General features: G+C 40.4%; 1 protein-coding gene across 5 annotated transcripts in view; it reads right to left on the bottom strand.

Annotated features, from left to right (window-relative positions):
• Positions 1–22,892, bottom strand: part of DCLK1 (doublecortin like kinase 1) — a 374,326-nt gene extending 351,434 nt beyond the window's left edge. For 2 of the 5 annotated variants that reach the window (XM_036455538.2, XM_036455539.2), the window contains exons 1-3: positions 22,586–22,887; positions 17,013–17,411; positions 1,245–1,591 (exon numbers count right to left, since the gene is read on the bottom strand). In XM_036455538.2, coding sequence (XP_036311431.1) covers positions 1,245–1,591; positions 17,013–17,388 — 723 coding nt within the window. In that variant the 5' untranslated portion in view covers positions 17,389–17,411; positions 22,586–22,887. Of the gene's footprint in view, positions 1–1,244; positions 1,592–17,012; positions 17,412–22,585 lie in introns of all 5 variants that reach the window. The other 3 variants (XM_036455536.2, XM_036455537.2, XM_036455542.2) reach the window with 2 other exon arrangements.
• Positions 22,893–23,166: the final 274 nt, after the last annotated feature.

Here is a 23,166-nt window from a genome sequence, read left to right as displayed (position 1 = left end):
CAGTCAGCAGTAGACTTTTTGATTACTGTTATATTGGTGACATCCAGGCTATTGCCCTCTTAGAGCTAGGAGTTGCATTCCACAGAATCCTTATCCACATGAAACTTGGGCGAAGTTTTATGAGACAAGCAGAAGATTCATGAACAACTGGCAGTTACTCCTTGTTTCCTAATAAATTTTATAATTTAGAGCATTTGAATAGATCCCTAGGGGGAGAATTCTTCCACAACTAACATTCCTTCTAGTATTTGCATTTATTTCTAACTCATAGTTTGAATGTGTTAGCCTTCAAGAACTTATATTATTCTATTTAACAAGATCAACCTTTTAATTTATGAATCTAGTTTTTATTTTTAATACAAAATCATTCAAGTTATCCTTCAAAATAATTTTTAAAAATCATTTGGACAGATCCACATTAAAAACTATTTTCAAGCAAAAATAGTACACAAAAACCTATGATCTTAAGCAAAAAGATACTGGTAAAATCTCATAGACTGGTGAATCTCACTGTATCTATGTCAATGATTTTTATTCAACACATCATCAAGGTTCTGTCAAACCTTTACAAGAGTCCACGTAAGATTTTCTTTAAATTCATATGAGCATCTCACATTAAAATATCTACTCATCCAAGTCAACTGATGTATATTCCATTGCTGAAGAGACTCCATTTTAATTCTGAAATTATGTTTTTAAAACAAGATGCATAATGTTCTAGAAATATGCCATCAGGTGGAAATACTTTATTCCTTCGATATGCACTCAAAATCTATAAAATTTAAATAAATCTCACTAGTAAACATTACTAAGACCGACAGTGAATTTTATAAGATATTATGTAGGGGAAAGATAGGATTTAGATTTTTCTCTACTGGTCAGAGCTTATCTCCAAATCTCAGACATGTTCAAGGCTATAAGAAATTACTCTATAACAAAATTGAAAATAGATGGCTAAAAGGCACCATTATGTTAAATAATTCATAACTGAAAAAATAGAAATCTCTGAGTAATCATTTAAGCTATAGAAATGGGCATTTTTACTTTATTCCTATGATTAATCCTGTCTAACACTATCTTTGGACTGGTTTGAGACCAGTACCTATATATTTGTTGATTAAATGACCCGACTCTCTAAATGTCAATAAATGTATGTTTCAGATTCCCACCACATGCCACATAAATTCTTCACATCCCTGGTTCTTGCCTGAAAAATCAAGGTCATATCACAATATTTTTCTTACCTGTTTACCATCCAGGGTATACAGGCGTTTTACCACTCCTGAGTCCAGCTTGATGGCATCAGTTATATCAGTGAGAACCTGCTCAAAGGAATGAGCAGTCTTCTTGTTCAGCAGAATTCGGACTGCTTTCCGTGGCTTCACCCCACTTCTGATGATGGTGACAAGTTTGGGCCGAATGAAATCTTTATTCTCCCGCACCTCTGAAGGGCTCCCTTTGGCAGTAGCCAGTGATGACACTGCCCGGGATGCTGAGGTGGTTTTGACGTTCACAGACCAGTTGGGGTTCACATTCTTGGTGTACTCCAGTTTCTTGAAGGGCTCTATAGACCCACACACATAACTCTCTCCTAAGAAAGAGAGAAATACATTTAAATTGTAAACTCACTGCCTTTTTCATAGTTTTTCATTTTTTCCTTTTCTACTTAGGGATGAGAGCTAGTCGTGACTTTTTAAACAATGAAAGTATGATCAATAGTGAAATAGAAAGATTTTTTACTTCTAATTTGGCTCTGTCAGCAACAGTTTGGTATCCGGAAGGGGGAAACATCACTATTCCTCCCTTTCTTCATCATCAGATTGGTGATAGAAATATTGTTATTCAGTATACCTCACAGATCTATAAAACTGAATTCATAATAGAAAGTATTCTTTGAAAATTAGAAATATTTATATTTGCAGAAAACTTAAATATCAGAGGTACCTATATTTGCCACTTGAAATAATGTAAAATCTAAAACTGGGTTTTAAAAAAAGCACTTCTTAAAATAGCTATCTATTTCAATAATTGCCCTAGCCCGGTAGTCAGCAAACTCATTAGTCAGCAGAGACAAATATCAACAGTACAACAATTGAAATTTCTTTTGAGAGCCAATTTTTTTTAAACTTAAACTTCTTCTAACATCACTTGTTCAGCTGGTATTTTGTGGAAGAGCCACACTCAAGGGGCCAAAGAGCCGCAAGTGGCTCACCAGCCGCAGTTTGCCGACCATGGTCCTATTCGATTTTCCTCAGTGGACAGAGCTTCAGCCTACAAACTGAAGAGTAATGGGTTTGATTCCGGTTAAGTGCACATACATGCCTGATCCCCAATAGGGGTGTGCAAAAGGCAGCTAATCAATGATTCTCTCTCATCATTGATGTTTCTGTCTCTCCCTTCCTCTCTGAAATCAATAAAAATAGCTATGTAAGTTATAAATTTGATGGGAATATTTGCTAAGCATTTTGTAAAATCAAGTAGAATTCCAAAAGCAAGCAGAATAATCATCCTCCTACCTCTCCCACCTACACAGGGCAAGCATAATGATCCACACACAATATGAAGCCAATTCACAACTGTTTATAAATAAAAGGTTTTGAGAATGGTTAACTTACAAACTGCAGCTTCATAAACTCAATCTAAAACAAATATAATTATATATAAGATGAATAAGAATGGAAGAACTAATGGTGTGGTGACTATAGTTGATAATACTTTGTAATATAAAAGATAGAGCATTCTTTCTAAGAGAATACGACTTATATGTTCTCACAAAAAAAAAAGGATAAAATATGTGAGGTGATAAAATAGGAGGAGTCCTTCCAAAATGTGCAATTTAAATATTTAAATTGTATTTGTCAATTATACTCTGATAAAGCTAAAAAGAAATTATTTAATAAATTTTCTTATTAAAAAGTATTCCTTAGTAGAGAATCATTCAAAGAGAATATTACTCAGACTGTTAAGTAGATGTGGGATCACTCACAAAAAGAGTAATACATGTTCCAAGCAATGGCAAATTATAAAATGAATTGATCTTAAATATGCATATTTTTAAATGTAGTCAAAGCATTTTGAAATTAAAGATTTTTATAATGGTTTTTTTTCTGTGTTAATATGTCTTTGTAACTGGAAGTAGCTAAAAAAAAAAAAAAAAAAAAAAAAAAAAAAAAAAAAAAAAAAAAAAAAAAAGGCCTCATAATTGCAGGTAAAGTGACCTACGATTAATCCTACACAGCCCATTTACGTTTATCTAAAGCCTTTTCCTATTTTTAAATTAAAAGTGCATGCAACCAAGGAGACAGGATAAGTATTCACATAAAAAGAACTGAACTAGAGTTTCAAAACTAGAAAAGTACAGTTATACGAGCTATCAAATATTTACTTTGCAAATGTTTATAAAATGTACTCCAGTGTGTGTTTGTACATTATGGAGTGGTACAAATATTAGCAATTTAGCAATCCCCCTTTCCATCCACCTAGCTCCTAGCAGATCGTGACTGGTCACAACTATGCTGTTCTCACTATTTACGCAGATATCAAAAACATATGCATGGGCTCCCTGATCTTTTTGGCTTAGTTGGTTGAACATGCACCAAAAAGTCACTAGTTTGATGCTGGGTCAGGGTACATGCCCAAGTTCTGGTGTTCATCCCTGGTCAGGTCTCATGCATGAGACAGCCAATCTATATTTCTTTCACATCAATGTTTTTTTCTCTCTCCCTTCTTCAATAAAAACATATTTTAAACAAACATACAGGGACTGCACATCAGTGTGTTACTGAAGGTTCTGTGGAGAGACAGTGTGCATGTGACAGAAAGAAGAGAGAACTCGAAGTCTGGGCTCAATACCTGGCCTCTCCACAATGTGACTCTGGGCAAGTCACCTAGCCTTCTTGAGGGTAGTTTATTTTTCTATCAGTGTTCACTTTTATTTCACCAGGTTTTAATAAAGATCAAATAAGAGAGTAAAGGTCAAAGTGATCTCAAATGCAAAATTGCTACACAAATGAAAACCCTCTGAGGCTGCAGTAAGCCTGAAAGGAAAATTAAAAAATAAAATTACCAGAAATCAGTAAGCAGGTTTTATATTATAAGGTGTTCATCATTTCTAGCTATGTAGTTACCAGTAAAATCACTCTGGCTCCATCTCATTGTGAGAATGCACCAAACATTTCCCAAGAAGGCTTTTTTTTTTTTTTTAATATATTTTATTGATTTTGTACAGAGAGGAAGGGAGAGAGATAGAGAGTTAGAAACATCAATGAGAGAGAGTCATCGATCAGCTGCCTCTTGCACACCCCTACTGGGGATATGCCCGCAACCAAGGTACATGCCCTTGACCGGAATCGAACCCGGGACCTTTCAGTCCCCAAGCAGACGCTCTATCCATTGAGCCAAACCGGTTTTGGCCCCAAGAAGGCTTTTACTGGTGGAACTGGTCTGTCAGAATTCTGTGCTATTCACAGTTGTCTAATTATTTGTTAAGGTTATATACTATTTGTGAAGCTAATAATTAAACCAAAAGCTTGGAATGGTTTACACCTCAACAAAGAAAACTTTTTAATTTTATAAAATAAAATAATTAGAAAAAGGAAGAATTTTAAAATACATAACAATATGGAATGGGTCTGTTAAAAGAGAAAAAACGCTTTTCTCACATCTTCTTAGATAAAGCACATTGGAAATTCTTAAAAGCAAAACTGGTGTGATTCAAGTAACAACAATGAGAATGAGATGAAATTTGTACTTAACTTCTTTTGTCACTTTGAGGATCCTCTGCCTGGCTTATCAAATTTAAAGAATGGAATGAAATCTTGGATAAGGGTGTGAGACTCCAATAAAGAATAATATTGTGCAAGGAGGAAAGTGACAGCCAAAGGGAAAGGAAGGAGCTGATCAGCTCTGTCATTTAAAATTTACTACATTATTCAGAAATTCATGAAAAGTAAAGATATGTTTCCTTAAGTTAATAAGCTTCTGTTTAATTGTGCAAATATATTTACATTAAACATATTTAAACTCAAATTTTAGATACATATATTTAATTATAATTCTGAACTTCTCCCTACCACTATAAACCCTACCTCTATTTAAACTCAGTTAAATTATAATTTTGTAAAAAAAAAAATAGCTTTTTAGCCGAAACCGGTTTGGCTCAGCGGTAAAGCATCGATCTGCAGACTGAAAGGTCCCAGGTTCGATTCCGGCCAAGGGCATGTACATTGGTTGCAGGCACATCCCCAGTAGGGGGTGTGCAAGAGGCAGCTGGTCGATGTTTCTCTCTCATCGACGTTTCTAGCTCTCTATCTCTCTCCCTTCCTCTCTGTAAAAAATCAATAAAATATATTTTTTTAAAAATAGCTTTTTAAAAATGTGATAATATCTCTGATAATTGTTTATTAACAAATTGTAGTTGCTCTGAATGGGAAGAATACATAGTTTTGATTTGGTTCAATAGCTCTGGATATCCAGTATTTAATCTTGCTTATTTGAGCTGTGATTTCATTTTTCCAGTGTATAAAACTTCTCATTGAAAACTCTTGCAATTAAAGTTTACTACTGAGAGTTATAGTAAAATCTGGGAAAGCTCAAAAATGTATTGAACCCTCTGAACTGGGTTAAATTACATGAAAGACATTATTTATAGAATAAAATATTATAAAGTGCCTTCTGGATATTATATATTGTGAGATTACCTCAGATACACATAGCAACATTTCATAATCTACCTGGAAGGTGATGGTTTAAGAACACGATTTTGATAGTGCTATTAAAAGCAAGGAAAAAGATTCCCAAAGGCATATATGGGTCATTGTTTCCTTGAAGTCTTTCATAATAGAATAGTACATAAAAATAAGATTATAGATGCCGAAACCGGTTTGGCTCAGTGGTAGAGCGTCGGTCTGTGGACTGAAAGGTCCCGGGTTCGATTCCGGTCAAGGGCATGTACCTTGGTTGCGGGCACATCCCCGGTAGGGGGTGTGCAAGAGGCAGCAGGTCGATGTTTCTCTCTCATTGACGTTTCTGGCTCTCTCTCTCTCTCTCTTCCTCTCTGTAAAAAAATCAATAAAATATATATTTAAAAAAAAAAAAAAAAAAAAAAAAAAGATTATAGAAAATAAAATTTAAATCTTGACTTCTCCATTCAAAGTAACAGAAAAAGAACATAAAAGGAAAAATGGGGCGTTCCAATTATTTAAAATTTAAAACTGATATAATTAAAAATAAAGGAACCTAAAATAAAAAGGGAGAAACATATTGAGGACCTATAATACAACAATAGGTTAATGTGCAAATATAATATATTAAAATAGAAGATACTAAGATATACGACAAAAGATAAAAATGTAAATATAAAATACCACTAGAGACATTATAAATTGATAACAACCTTTTTGGAAAGCATCATGGTAAACTGTATTGGAAGCCATGAAAATGTTCATTTTCTTGGCTAATTATTTCTTCAAACAAATAACAGACCAACAAATAACAAAACTGAAACAAGTAATGCAACATTGGCCATGAAACATAAAAATTTAAAACAACCTCTTAAATCCTCAGTAACAGATACAGACCTGAATTAATCACCTAGAGAAGTGAAAATAATTCTAAGTCATGAGTTTGCTTTCAAAGAGCTTAGAGGCAAGATGTGTTATATGAAAGATTCCACTACAAGGCAATAAATGATAATTGCTAAATAAGTGGTCCATACAATTCTAATTCAGGGAGAAAAAAAATCACTTCCCATTCCCCACTGATCATTCAATTAAGAGGAAATAGAATTCATGCTGGCCTGGAAAGTGAAGCAAGGATAAGATTTTCTTTCTTTTTTCTTTTTTTTTAAATATATTTTATTGATTTTTAACAGAGAGAAAGGGAGAGAGATAGAGAGCTAGAAATGTCGATGAGAGAGAAACATCGACCAGCTGCCTCTTGCACACCCCCTACCGGGGATGCACCCGCAACCAATGTACATGCCCTCGACCAGAATCGAACCTGGGACCTTTCAGTCCGCAGATCGACGCTCTACCACTGAGCCAAACCGGCTTCGGCAAGGATAAGATTTTCATTGGCAGGAAAGAAAAAGAACATTCCAGATTTAAAAATAATAATAATAATAATAATAATAATAATAATAATAGGTTCTACTGCACAGTTCCATAAAGGGATAGTGAGATATTAATATGTATTTCTCAAAAAATAAAATAAAAATAATTTTATGGACAAAGACTGCAGGATGCAGCAAGGTCAAATTTATACATAGTGGCCAGATTATTATTATCTCTGAATGCATAACAATCTGGCTACTCAGTGTGTGTGTGTGTGTGTGTGTGTGTGTGTGTGTGTGTGTGTATTAGAGGCCTGGTACATGAATTCGTGCATGGGTAGGGTCTGGCCAGCCTGTCCAGGGAGGGGACGTGGGCGGTTGGCCAACCTGCCTACTGATCAAAATCCTGGTCAAAGGGACAATTTGCATATTAGCCTTTTATTATATAGGATATACACTGAGTGGCCAGATTATGATGTGTTCAGAAGTCATAATAATCTGGCCACTCAATGTATATGCATCACACCCATGCATTAAAAAGATCACAGTGGCTGCAATGTAGAGGAATGACTCAATGGAAGATAGAAGTCAATGGAAGACGGAAGAGATGGAGAACTTTATACACCTGCACTAGGGATAGGGAGAAGTGGATGCTATAAGAAGTATTGATACTTAGTAGACAAATTAACCAGAATTGGCAATTAATTGGAAGTGGAGGCCTAAGGGAATGTGAGTATATAACATTGAAAAGATGACAATGAAAATTCTATTTTGGCCAACTTCCCATATACCACAATAGGTCAAATAAGAAAGGGAACAAGTTTAGGTTATATGGTAAGGAAGGAAATTAATGGTTATGCACATATTGAATTTGAAGTTCCTAGGAGCCAACCACCTGGAGATTTCTAACAAGCTGTGGAAATATAAGTCTGAAGTTTGGGAGAGAGATGCATGTGGCAGCCACAGCTAAGGGGATTATGCTCAGTGAGACTACACCCAGCTAGACAACAGGAAATCCAGGGTAACTGCAGTTTTTAAAGAGTGCCCTGAGATGAAAGAGCCACTGAAGGGAACTGTGGGAAATCAGGTGCCTAAAGCCATGGAAATCAAGGGATGGAAAGTACGCGGCTGGAAGAAAACTAGACATCAACATTCAATGCTCCAGAAACAGCAAGTGAAGATAAGGATTCCTAAGAGATCACTGGCCTGGCTTTTAGGAGCCACATATGGTCCTATGATGCCAATTGGATAGTGATGCCAGATTGCTTTCATTCATTACTTTATCCATCTATTCTCTCTTTCCTTTTTCTTCCAATGATATTGAGTACTTGAAAACACCATGTTAGGCAGTGAGGACTCCAATGGCTCCCTGACTTCTAGAGACTTTAATATAAAGTAAATAAGTACATTACATGTAATGGTGCTAATCAAGGGCTTGAAGTATGATTAGAAGTTGAGGAAGTAGAGGCAGCAACTGATGATGTTCTTCTCGTGGAAGAGCTCTAGGTTTGAGAGGTCCACAAGATCAAGGCAAGGCTGAAGTGATGGGAATGGAGATCTTTGCTATTGGCAGAACAGGTTATCTTAACGTTTGCCATGTATCAGATCCTATTTTAATCCTCACCATAATCCTATAAACTAAGTATAAACACACTACTTATCACTGGGCACAATGAGGCACAAAATGGTCAAGGTCACAGGGCTAGCAAAGGAGGAGTCAAGATTCAAATGTAGGTAGTTTAACTTCGAACCCTGACTTAAGTATGAGGCCATGCACTCTTCCCAAGGCACCCGTTTCACCCTCCTTATGACGAGGGAAGTCCAGACTGGGAAAGCACAAGGGAAAAGAGCAGCTGAGGCTGAGCTCAGTTCAGAGTGTACTAACAAGTAATAGGAGACAAGGCCAAGATAGGAGGAAGGGGCGGGAGAGAATTCACTGAGAAGCACATTAAAGATTAAGTGTGTTGTCTATTTTATATGTAAGCAGGAACGCCATTATGAAGCAAAGATATGACATAAAGTGGTTTGTCTATGGCTTAGTTTATAGGCAGAAAAACATGTTTGAAGATTACTGTTTGGGACATGTATGTCCTAAAGAGCTTGATTTAAGAGAGTCTGTAATGGGAATGGAAGAATGGTGGTAAATACAAATTCTATAAAGAAAATAAAAACTACCTTAGGACCAAAACCGGTTTGGTTCAGTGGTAGAGCGTCAGTCTGCGGACTGAAAGGTCCCAGGTTCGATTCCAGTCAAGGGCATGTACATTGGTTGCAGGCACATCCCCGGTAGGGGGTGTGCAGGAGGCAACTGGTTGATGTTTCTCTCTCATTGACGTTTCTAGCTCTCTATCTCTCTCCCTTCCTCTCTGTAAAAAATCAATAAAATATCAATATATTATAAATAAATAAATAAATAAATAAATAAATAAATAAAACCTTAGGAACCTATTCTAATAGTACAGGGGAGAGACAACATGAGTCCAATGGTAGGAATATGTGGAGTTATTTATTTTTTATTCTTTTCATCTTTCAAATTTTTCTACAGTGGGCACTGAAGAAAATAAAATGTATCACTTCTTCACTCAAAAAAAAAGTAACACTGCCCAGCCAGCATGGCTCAGTGCTTAAGTGTCGACCTACAAACTAGGAAGTCATGGTTCAATTATGGTCAGAGTTATTATGCCCAGGTTGTGATTCCCAATGCGGGGCATGCTGAAGGCAGCCAATCAATGATTCTGTTTCATCATTGATGTTTCTCTCTCTCCCTCTCCCTTCATCTCTGAAATCAATATATACCTTGAATTTCATGCACCAGACCTCAAGTGTGTGTGTGTGTGTGTGTGTGTGTGTGTGTGTGTGTGTGTATGTGTACTTGAGGTCTGGTGCATGAAATTCATGCACAGTGGGGGGCACAGGGGTTGTGTCCCTTAGTACAGCCTGCACCCTTTCCAATCTGGGACCCCTCATGGGATGTCCGACTGCCCCTTTAGACCCAATCCTAGATCCGAGAGACATCCCTCTCACAATCCAGGACTATCCCAACCGCTCCCTGCTCGCCTGCCTGATTGCCCCTAACTGCTTCTTCCTACCAGCCTGATCACCCCCTAACCACTCCCCTGCCAGCCTGATCGACACCAGCTGCTTCACTGCTGGCCCAATTACCCCTAACTGCCCTCCCCTGCTGGCCTGGTCACCCCCAACTGCCCTTTCCTGCAGGCCTGGTTGCCCCTAAATCTCTTCCCCTGCAAGACTGTTTGCCTCCAACTTTCCTTCCCTGCTGGCCTGGTCACCCCCAACTGCCTTCCCTTGCAGGCCTGGCTCCTCCCTACTGCCCTCTTCTGCTTGCCTGATTGCCCACAACTGCCTTTCCCTGCTGGCCATTTTGTGGTGGCCAGATTGTGGCCACATGGGTATGGCTATCTTTGACCACATGGTGGCAGCCAGCTTGTATGTTGGAATGATGGTCAATTTGCATATTCCCTCTTTATTTGATAGGATATAGATTCTATCTAATAAAGAGGGAATATGCTAATGTACAATCATGCCCTCACAAAGATGGTGGCAACCACAGCCAATAAGGTGGGAATATGTTAATTGACTGCCATGCCTTCAAAGATGGCTGCACCCAGTCCCCTCAGCTCCACTGGGGCAGCACAGTATGACCATGCCCACCCCCAGGGGAGTCCAGCTGCCTCCAGAGTCCCCCAGTTCCCTTAGCCCCCCAGCTGCCCAGGGCCAGCCTGAGGTACAAGCAAGCCTCAGATATCAGCTGCCCAGCCGATACCTAAGGCACAGGCAAGCCTCGAATGGCAGCTACCCAGTCGCCCAGAGCTGCCTGAGGCTCAGGTAACCAGGGCCAGCTGAGGCTTGCACTGCCAGCAGTGACAGTCGCAGAGGTGTGATGGGGGTTTTACCTTTCCCTGATCACTGGATCACCTCCCGTCCAAGAAGGCTCCCAGACTGTGAGAGAGGCAGGCTAGGCTGAGGAACCCCCTTTCCAGTGCATGAATTTATATTTATAATTTAAAGTAACATTGTTAAAACAGTAATAAGGACTTTAAAGATTTGAAAACTATAATAATGATGGTGGAGAGGACTGAACAAATTGAAAAAATGTCTTAAACAGAATCAAAAGAATTTGATGAGAGCTTAGATTTCAGAGAGGCAGGGAAGGAAAAGTCAAGAGTGATGTTAAGTTAGATGGTGACCCATTTAATGAGATTTAGAACCCAAGAAGAGGGATAAATCCTAGATAACAGAAAAGAACAAGTTCACATTTATCATGTTAACTTTTAAAGGATTAAGGACTAGAGTACCCATTAAATCTATCCAAAAATTTGGTATACAGAAAAAAGGTCTGATTTGAAAGTAATTGGCCTTAAAAGAATGATTAAAATAATGGCACTTGATGACCTCATTAGTAGATGACCCAAAGACAGAGAGGCAAGAAAGAGGGAAACAAAAAGTCACATTGAAACACCACACTAACAATTTTACAGGCAAAATCCACCAATAAATGCAAAGTGGGAAAAATTTGAAGGAAACAAGATATTTACATAGCTTCAAACTTTCTCCTCAAAATATTTATCCTAATATATAAAAACCCAGGGTCCATAACCTCCAAAATGACCAAAGGCTTGACCAGACACCAGGTTGCACACACATCAGGCTCTGGTGGATGGAGACTGGCAAGTGGACTGAACTGCTGACTTCTAGGGGAGAGAGAAAGGCAGGGCTGATCAGCAGATACTACGGCTGCTGGTAAGACCCAGAGAGAGAGAGAGAATCAGGGTCTGAGCCTCAAAACTGCGGATCAGACCCTCCTTTTCTCTCCCAGAGCCTTGCCAGCAGCCATGCCTCTCTCTCTCCAAGAGATCAGGAGTTCAGCCTGCTGGCCAGTAGTCTGGATGGCTGTTTATTAGCCCTGCCTCTATGATCAGGCCCTTGGATAGGCCTAGAGATGCTGACTGGCATAGAAACCAACCAATCAGAACCAAATCTGGGTGAACTGTGAAGATAAAACCTAAGGTAAGAGCTAATGAGGGGTTTTAAGGGCAACAACTATTTGGTGTAAGATGTAAGAAAACGGTTCAATTTTTTAAACAGTTTGGCAGTATAGTGCATATGGCTGGCTATCAATCCAGATATAGGGATTATATATTTTTTTCTGCTAAGAGCTTCTCCTCCTGCTGAAAAAATCTTCACCGCCTCCCCCCGACCCCAATTTAAGCAATCCTATCCTATATAATCTACCTATATTAATAAAAAGGTAATATGCTAATTAGACCAGGTCCACTGGTCATCTTCTTCCAGACATCTGACTTACCTCTAGACAAAGCTATGGTGGTGGGGCCTGAGGCAGAGGCAGTTAGGGGCAATCAGGCCAACAGGGGATGACAGTTGGGGGTGAGATCAAGCCTGCAGAGGAGGGCAGTTGGGAGTGAGATCAGGCCGGCAGGGGAGGGCAGTTAGGGGAGATTAGGCAGGCAGGCAGAGGGGTTAGGGGCAATCAGATAGGCAGGCAGAGGTAATTAGGGGCAATCAGGAAGGCAGGCAGGTAAGCAGTTAGGATCCAGTGGTCTCAGATTGCTAGAGGGATGTCCCAGTTGGAATCCCCCAAAAGGTCCACGATTGGAAAGGGTGCAGGCTGGGCTGAGGGATCCCCCACCTGTGCACAAATTTCATGCACCAGGCCACTAGTCTACACTAATAGAAGAGAAACATGCAAATTAACCACCACTCTGCTACACCCACCAGCCAATCAGGAGTGAGTATGCAAATTAACCCAATTAAGTTGTCAGCCGCCACAGAGCTGGAGCAAGCAGGAGGCTTGGGTTGTCCCCTGGCGATGGAGGAAGCCAAGCTTCCCACCTGCCCTGGTAGGACCTGCCATCCACTCAAGACTACAAAGTTTCAATTATAGAAGATAAATAAATCCCAGATACCTGCTTCTAGCCCTCCCTAGCCACTGCTTAAGGAGGTGCTGGGGAAAAAAAGAAAAGAAAAAAAAAAAGAAAAGAAAAAAGCTCCTTACCCAGGCTGGCCTCAACCCCATGGGGTGTAGGTCCTCACTGGGGGTCTTGGCCAACCTGCAACAGCCATCAGCCCTCACCCAGGCTGGCCAACATGGCACCCCAGTGGGGACCCCCACCATGAAGGGAGTGTGTCCAGCCTGCAAAAAGCCTCTAACCCTCAGTTGATTAGAGCATTGTCCCGACATGCCAAGGTTGTGGGTTTGATCCTTGGTCAAGGGACATGTAAGAATCAACCAATAGATGTAAAAATAAGTGGAACAACAAATCTCTCTCTCTTTCTCTCTCTTTCTCCTTTCCTCTCTCTAAAATCAGTCAATCAATAAATAATTTTTAAAATATAAAAACATTAGAAAAAATGAGGGAAACAGTTTTCTAATCTCAGCACACAGAAGGCCCAAGAGGTATGAAAAACTCAAACCATAAAGAAAATTCCAACACATATGATTATATAAAATTTTGTAAATCTGCCTGGCAAAAAACACAATAATCAAAGTCACTAGACAAAGGGCCTTGCTTCACAACATTTACATACTTACAGTGGAGTATAAATAGTGTCAAAATTGAGGAAAGAGAGGCATTATTGGGAAAATGCATCCACGGTTTAAGGTCAATCACTTGCAGAAATAGGCCTGCAATTCAGTTTTCCTTATGGAGCATCATATTTTTTAAACATATAAATCCATTTAAAAAGCAAACAACTATGAATGTCATTCACTGTTTACTATTAAGAGTATATGTGTGCATGTGTATACATGCAAAGATAGACACACATACAATCATATATACACAAACACATATAAACACTCACACATGCATACTTCATATAGCAGCTAAATACACTGAATATTAAATAGAAGCTCTCTCAATACACTGAAACAAATGTAGGCTTAATAATCTATGTATAATAATAATAAAATAGTAAAAGTAACTACAAAACTGTTATAAACAAAGAACCACACATATGTCATTGTAATTCATAATTTTTGTTTGAGATAAGTAAGAAAGAATAAACTTTGGAAAAATTACAAGTTAAATGCATTTGTCACTGAACCCACTAAACAGATTTAATTTAAAACTCAAATGTCATCATATTAAGAGGAGAAATGAGAAGCTAATAACATGCATTGAGGTTTACACAAAGTTAGTATGTAAAGAAAGATATTTGAACCTAGCAATGAATATGAAGTAACTGTTTGCAATTTAACAGGCTAAGCAAAAATGTAATTGGTAAAGAGGCAAATTTAAGTTAATTTCCAGCTATTTTAACACTAAGTGCAGCTAACTGTCAATGTTATACAAGAGAGAAAAAAATACTTAAACTGAATTTGTTTGAAAATGCAGCCAATATATGAACATACTGTACTGAAGTCAGCATTCATTCAATCAGATAAAAGGTATTTTTTCCCAAAAATAAGTTTATTTAACATCAGAATATTTAATATGCAGTTACTTCACATTGATTGGGGGGGAAAGTATTTGGAGGCAAATGAAAATATTAAAGTGTTTCTCGGAGCAGTATCTGTCATTCCTGAAATGAAGTCAAGGTTTAAAACATTTATTTTTCAAGAAGAAGCTAATACAATAAAATTTTATTTAAAAAGCACTATGACTACCTCATTCAGTATCTTATTAGTGGCGATTATGAGCTCAAGCTCTGGCACCAGCTTTCCTGGGTTGAAACTCGAACTCAACCATTACTTGCTGTGTGACTTTGAGCAGATCATTTAATCACACTGTGCCTCACTTTTCATACCTTAACATTAGGGTGATGGCATCTCCTAGAATTACTATGAGAGTTAAGCATGTTCATGTGTGCAATACACATGCTCAATAACGGTGAGTTATTATTCTCAGTCAAGACAGCAGTCTCTCAGAGCAGGCAATCTTTTGTGTTTAAAAAAAAAAAAAAAAAGCCTGACTGAGTTGTGGGAAGCATGCCATGACTTTGTTGGCCCCTGAATGTAAAGTACTGTTGTCATTTCCCATCTCCTTAATAGATAGGAATCGTGGGAATATCTCTGGTGAAATGAGTAAAATGAGTCTTGGGGGAAGAGGTGGGGAGGGTCTGATTGATGGCCCATCCCATCAGAGGTATTGCACAGGTGATTCTGGAACACAGTGAGGAATCAGTCCTGGCTTTCTTAGCATGTTCTTTGAGATCTTGGCATATTTTCCCTACAATACTATCAGCCTTCAAAGGGATAGTCTGGTGACTAGCCATGCACTTGACTTAGCATTTGATCTTTATCCATATCCCTTGGAATATTCCACCAAATGTTTTCTTTATCCTTGTATTTTCCAAGGTCATGAAAAGGACAACACTGATACAGAAAGATTTCATGTTCATTCTTCCCCTTTAATTTACTGGAAGTTCCACATCTGAATAGAAGGAAAAAGGCCAAGTCTACAGGCATCTTGGCAGGATGACAAGTCATCAAAAAGAGATGTGAATTCCCACAAAATAAACACACCAAAGCCAGGCTCCTCCATACCCTTCCAAGTCCAGTCATACTGTGACTGCACTAGCATGATTGCCAAGGGATAAAGGGAAGGAAAATGGGAGAAAGACACAGAAGCCTTCATCCTTGAATCACATGCAAACTCTGCCTCCAAAGGAGGACAAGAGGCTTGCTTGTGTATGGTCAGGGCAGAGCAATCCAAAACTGCATGAGGGGGAAGAGAGGTAGGTGGGGAAGGGAGATAGGCAAGGATGAAAAAGATGCTTCCTGCTATCTGCACCAGAGAGAGAGCTCATTACTTGCAAATGATTCCTCTGGGATCCAATCAGACTACAGAGCCTGGGCAAATATATCTGGAGTAAAGGTGAAATCAAACACTTCCAATATTCAAACTTCCTTTCCACATTCTTTTGTACTGTGTATTACTTCACCAGGACCTTGAGACCTCAATCTTAGAAAAACCTTCTCTCCAAAGAGGATCAGCTATCTTGTTTTACACCTGAGCCTGAATTTAATGCCAGTTATTTCTCTCTAAGCCATTTTCCTTTGCTTTCGATTTTTAAGGTGATTAGAGGCTTTATGCTCTGCTCCAACTGGCTAGGACTGAGTAGCTCAAAGTAGGAAACGTGCTCTGCTTGCCCAAGACACAAAGCCTCACCAGTGGACCCAGAGTCCTAGTTTCACATTTAAGCAGATAATTACTGTTAACCTAAATTGTACTTAAAAAATAAACTGAAAAGATCAATTCCTTTATATCCTTAATCATCACAGAAAGATAACAAGCCTTTAAAACTTAAAAGAAAGCATCATATTGAAAAGAATTGCTAGAAAACCTAATTTTTGGTCCAATATCACCACTAACTACTATTTAACCACAGACATGTCACTTGAATGTTCTGGACTCAGTCTCCCATGATAAAATTAATGGGTTTGGTACCTATTTAAGGTTTCTTTCAACTCTAAAATTTCATGATCAATTCATTATTTTTAGTTCAAGCACTTTGAGACATCGTGATAGCAGGAGTTCAATTTTTATCCAGAAATGAAGATGACCTATACAATTAAAGATATAAAAATAGACTCTTAAAATTAATGTACCATAAGTGTGAGGAAAAAAAAATATATATATATATATGTGTGTGTATATATATGTGTGTGTGTGTGTATATATATATATATATATATATATATATATATATATATATAGTATGCTGTAGAATTAAGACACTTGTTTCCTCAGCTCATTACCATAAGCTAGCTGACCTTATACCACTAGTTGTTTTGTTTTTTTTCTTTTTACACTATGGTAAGTATAGCAATGTGAGCTCGCAAATGTGTGAAACAATAAGAATCAGCACCACAAGGCAGAATGCTGCTCTTAAAAATCAAGTGGGATCTGGCTAGAGCAATGTGGAAATGTGAGAAGTGTTCTTCAGGGTCACTGGGGAGCTATCTCATAATGCTCACCTTCCACCAGTTGGTCCAGGTTGGAAATCTTCTTAAGCCCATCAATGGTGTAGATTGTTCTCACTCCCTGGGGCAAATTCACATTATCCGACAGAGTTCGGGTCAAATCAGCCAGCAGGGCATCAAAAGATCGGAATCGGTCTGGGGAGATGGCATACACAATCCCTTTAAAGTATCGATCTCCATTTCGATAGAAACGAACTTTCTTGGCCTTCTTCTCCGAGCTGAGCGTCTGCAGCGTGCGGGTTCTGTAAAAGCTGCAGTGGGCGCTGTGTGTAGGGCTGGGGAGCCCATTCACCCGCGACCCTCGGCTGTATCTCTGCGCCTTATCCCGCTCATCAAAGTGCTCCAGCTCCATGTCTCTGCCAAAGGACATGATGCACGCAGTTGAAGTTGAATCTATGAGGCACAGCGACAAAAACAGAGACACATACTTATGTTATTTAAGATCATGATTTGAGAGACTCAGCTTGAGAGCAGCTGGTGGATACAGTACTAGAAATGATGATATATTTCATATCATATGAATTATCAAGCTGGGAGAGAAAGAAGAGAGCAAAGGAAAAGAAGAGGCAGGCCCAGAGTGAATAGCTTATTAATCAACTTTATAGTTTTATTAGAAACAGCTCCTCTGTACTGACCACCTAACAACATATCAGGCTTTGAACACCTATTATTTCCAATAGTCAGAGCAAACCTTACAAAGTATTATGATCCCTATCTAAGGATGCAGAAACCAAAACGGGGTGGGGGGGGGGGGAGCTGGAGGGCTCCTAAATTTACCAACGTAAGACAGATGAGAAATGCTTGAACCAAGAAGACTGACCCAGGTTTGCCTTACTCCAAAGCTCCAGGCTGCCTACAGGGCAGTGTGCTAGTCCTGATGGCAGGCAGGAAGTCCGTTTTCACACCATTCAGCTAAAGCAGTGATTCCCAACATGGGGCACATGCCCCACATGGGGGCTATTTGATTTTTAGGGGAGACAATTCGAGAATGAGTTATTAACAGTGAATTTTTTTGCATTTCTTATGGTTCTAGGGGTCTCATATACAGTATATAAATATATATTGTGACATATTTATGCATTTCAGTTCTCTACTATATGTTTTGAAACTTGATTTGCTACTTTTTCATGTCACTATTATTTTTTTCACAATTTCTTCCTCAGTACTTCAACTGTTCTTTCATTCTTTTATTTTTCTCTTTCATGGATGCCATGTTTTTTGGAAGCTTGTTTAGACCAAATTAATGGCCTTTTAGGCTTCTTCCATGTGAATAGGAGTTCACATTTTGAATAATAACAATTATATGTTACAGGAGGGAACATCAGGATTTTAGAAATGCTTAGGTGGGGGGATGGCAAAAAAAAAAGTTGGAAACCACTGAACTAAAGAAAGATGATGGGCCAGGAGAAAAAGACAGTGGACAGCATTTCATAATCAGATTGTCTACATTACTTAGTATTTATGGTCCCCAAGGCCAGATAAAGAGCAAATGGAATCAATCTGTAAATTTTACCAACGTAAGGAAGGTTTTCCAACATATTCAATAGAAATTATTTTAAAACCTGAAGTCACCATAACTCACTTACTTACATTTAGTACTTCAGAAAAATTGGATTAAAAAAGAATAAAAAGGAGGAAGAGAAGAAGGGAGAAAGATCAACGAAAACAACAAGAAGAAGAAAAGATAAAAGGGCTTTGCTTTTCCTTTCACTCAGGTTCTGTCTTTGAGGAAATCAAGATGTTAATCCAGACTTGACCCAGTACTGGCTGTGCAACCTTGGTCAACATCTTCAAGCCTCGATTTCCTTATCCAAGCATGGAAATAATCACCATATCTACTTCAGAGTTGATATTAATCATGAAGCACTTAAGATAGTGTCTAGTATGTAATAAATTTTAATATTTGTATTAATAACATCTTTTTCTGTTTCTGACTCTGTCAAAGAAAGAATTACTAGGAACAGAATCTCTGCTTTCTGGTAAGGAAGGCTCCTGATGAGTCCTCCTGATTTCCACTCATGAGCTTCTAAAAGGTCTATGAAACACTCTATGGTCCCCATTTTACTTTCTGTAGAGCCTTATTATCAATAAGCTGCTCCTGGAATCAATCCATCCTTGTTAAGGGTTTAGTTGATAAAGACTTTTGATGTTGCCCCTTTGGCGGGGTGGGGTTTCCATGTCTTATCAGGTCAATCTAGAAAGTGGGGGGGGGGAGGCCCTCAGAATTCAAAGAAAAGGAGTTTTAAAGACAAAATTTCAGGAATGTTGAAATAAAATATAATGGAAATTAGGGCAACAACATATGAGTGCCCCAAAATCTCACCACAGAGGCACTGCCCCCTTTCCCAAAGTCAGCCCAAACTAACCAAAATCTCTGCTAAGACTCCCTGGCCTTTCCATGATCTCTGATCCGTTGGCTAAAAATTCTGTGCCCTCCTGAAATGAATGAAGTGGGAAAAGGTAATATTTATTGAATGTCTACTATGTATCCAACACTATTACCCAGCAATCAGTTGTGTAATATGCTAAATATTCCCTTCTAAATCTCATGATGATTCAATGAGGTAGGTAATATTGTGACTGAGGTTGAATATAGGATATATCCGGGGTCCCAAAGTCATAATTGAGGGAGTTGTGATTTAAACTCAGGTTTACTCTGAATGACTCTGAAACTGGCACTCATTCCTTGCTGCCCCTAGAGGCCTAGACCCCCTGAGATTAGCCCTCAATCCTAACTAGCTCTGTGACCTTGGGCAGGTTACTTAACTGCTGAAAATCTCTGAAGAGAAGACAGTGATCAGCAGGCCTCTAATGTCTTCCTGCTGATCCCAACTGGGTATGGGAGACAGTGGAGTGCGATTTAAATCTGGAGTGTATCGTTTTCTTCCAAATATGAAAACTACCTCATGCCTCTTCATTTGTGTTTTCCAGGAAAAGTTATAGCATATATAGGTAGATCTGAATTGGTGTCATTGATTTTGAAGTTATATCATTATAAAACAATTATCAGTTTTATATCCTATCCTTTCTGGTAAGGAAGGCTCCTGATGAGTCCTCCTGATTTCTACTCATGACCTTCTAAAAGGTATGCTTACACTCTATGGTCCCCGTTTTACTGTAGAGCCTTATTATCAGTAAGCTGCTCCTGGAATCAATTCACCACTTTTTTTAGTTCTGTGGTTTCCAACCTAATTTAATAACTGAACCAATATTTTGCCCATGGTATCACTTTTTAAAATGAACTTGTTTTTAAAAGGAGTTCTTTGTCTTTTAAAATGAGGTTGGGGAGATGATACTGCCAGTACTCATGCCAATTCACTAAACTCAAACTTTGTAAATTATAAAGGTCAGATTGGCTTTTGAATATTTTGTTTATTCTTAAAGCCAGTGATCATCCCTCCAACCCTAAGATTTTCCCCTAAATCTATTTGAACCCAAAGAAAACAAGTAGGATCCTAGCAAAGGATGGCACAGTTGTGCAACCAGAGTGCAAACCTAGTTTTAAAGGGCTCTTGTTGAGTCACAATTTGCAAAGACCAAAAAATGTAGCAATTACTGTAATTCCTTAAAGAGAACAGGCTTTTAAAGCCAAGAAGACCACAGCAAATGAAAAAAAAAAAAGGTAAATAAGTAGAAAAAAATTGATTTTGTCTTATTTTATTTGCATATATCCTTAAACTGGACTACACGTTCAATCAGGGTAGAGATCATACATATCTTCAACCGTCCTTCACTGAGGCTGCCCAAAAGTAGGCACTGATGTTGGTGGCAAAGAAAAGACACACTCACACTGAAATCATTTTCAAGATTACAGCTACCACTAGGCATCAAAATAGGTGTGTTTCCCTTGCCTTGGCTGGCTCAGCTCTCCAGTGGCCTTAGTCATATATCTGAGCCAAGAAGATTCCCTCGGCCTCTACAAGCTCGCACTGTCTGCACAGGGAGCTGGCTAAAGCACACAGCCATTTGTTTGCAGACCATAGATAGCTGAGGGCTTAAGCCACACATTTGTTGTGGTGCCAAGAAAGTATCTACACCACCTTAGCCACAAATACCACACACGTGGGGAGGGGGGAGAAGGGGATCATGGCTCTTATCCAGATTTTCCTATAACTTAGCCATGCCAACAGATCGGCATCCTCCATTGTTCTGTGAGACTTCTCACCATTTTGAGGAGCCTGTATTCATCCTCTAGATGAGCTCATAAGTTTCTGTTTCCAAGATACCCCCTCACCCAGCACACACACACACACACACACACACACACACACACACACACACAATTTGTCGTAAATACTACATACCACATCTAAACATCTAAATCGATGTTGCACCTGGAAGTCTCAAGGCATAGGCATATTTCTGCCAGTGGATTAGCATGCAGGTGGATGGACAGGCTAGAATTAGAGGCCACAGACACCTTCAGAGTGCAGGCACCACCCTGGACGAAAACATCACAGGGTGTATGTGGATCCTTCATAATGTTCCTATATATAACCTCTCTTAAAACCCCTCCCAGCCCACATCCATTGACATTTCATAGTTACAACGCTGGCCTACTTTCCTTTCCATTTCAAATGCAATTTATTTGGGAACATTCATAAAACGTATTCAGGGAATAGTCTGCAGTGTGGGGCCACAACGCGTGTGCACCATAATCTGGACACGCATTCACAGGTGTGGAGAGAAGGAGCCGGTTAGAATGAAACCTTTCACCTGCTCCATCTCCTACCAGCATCTCCTTGCCAAATCCAGCAGGGATTCCTAGCACAACTGGTTTGCAAATACAGCCTCTTTTTAAAATTGTTATTATTTTTTGTTGACAGTATTACAGATGTCTCCTATCTCCCCCTCCTTTACCGCCCCCCGCCCAGCCCCTACTCACCTCTCCCGACTCCCCACCGCCCCCTTCACCACCCTATTGTCCGTGTCCATGGACTATGCATTTTGTGGGGCTATGAAGGACTGTGCTTGTGCTCCGGAAATCACCGGGTTCCTCTCTGTGAGCCTTTAGCACTGCAGGTACTAATCTGTATATAAGCAGCCTCACTGTCCCCGACAGAACTTGAGGCCCTGCAAATGTGCTTGCAACACCCACATTGCAGCCACCCACCACGCACAGATCGCGCGCTCTATTTTCCAGCGCACACCACCCACCCGGGCGCAGGAGAGCACACAATAAGAGGCCTGGCCCGGTCACTCCTTCTAGGCGCAGACTTGCTCTTCATTCCGCGGAGTTATGACAATGACAAGCACCTAGCCCAGCTCCTCCGCCCTGGCTCGCCTTCTCCACTAACACACAGCGGAAGCTGAGGCGGGGTGGGGGACGCTGATCCGCCTCCCCGTTTTTAGCCCGGTGGCACCAGACAAAAGAGGCAGGTGCCGGCGGCCCCCGGGCACACACCGCCGGGCCGGGCCGCCGCCTGGGAGCGCCTTTCTAGGAACAGTGGACAGGGCGGCGGCAGACCGAGCCAGGCGTCCGCCCTGCCCCCGACGCCCGCAATCTCAGCAGCCGCGGCCGGCGGCTCTCCCCACCGCTCCCTCCCTAAGGCCGGCAAACCACGCACCGTCTGCCGAGCGGCGCTGCGGGTCTCGGTGGCCTCGGCGGGCCGCCTCCTGGAGCTGTCCTCTCGGCTGGGCGCGGTCGGGCTGCGGGCAGTGGCGGGCCGGGCTGGCTTGCAGCAGCGGAGGGAGCGCGGGCGTCTGGGCTTCAGCTGCTAGTGCAGGGATGAGCCGTGGCCGATCCTCTGAAATGCGGCGCTTCGCACAGCCTCACTACAGCTTCTCTCCGGAGGAGGGCGGTGGCAGCGGGCGCGCTCCCTTTCCCCGCAGCTCTTTCGCTCACACGCCCTCCAGCTCCCTCCTTCTCCTCCGCGTGCGCGCCCCGCGCCCCGCCCTTCTTGGCAGGGAGCACCCGTCAAGGCAGCCCCCGCCCCCACCCCACCATCCCACCCCCGGGCCCTTCCTATACCCGCTGAGGACGCAGCTACCTCTGCGTCTGGCTTGAGCAAACCGCTAAACCTCCCCAGTTCCCAGGAGTGGTTGCCTGGTGATAGGGATGAATCAGATAGATGGTGGACCGAAAAGACCGTGGATGAGACTAAATCTGAGCTAGGCAAAGTGCAAGGCTGAGAGGTATGGTGTGGCT

The sequence above is a fragment of the Pipistrellus kuhlii genome, unplaced genomic scaffold (assembly GCF_014108245.1).
Source record: "Pipistrellus kuhlii isolate mPipKuh1 unplaced genomic scaffold, mPipKuh1.p scaffold_m20_p_3, whole genome shotgun sequence".
Lineage (NCBI taxonomy): Eukaryota > Metazoa > Chordata > Mammalia > Chiroptera > Vespertilionidae > Pipistrellus > Pipistrellus kuhlii.
Note: the sequence above shows the minus strand (reverse complement) of the source record. Positions and strands in the feature narration are given on the sequence as shown.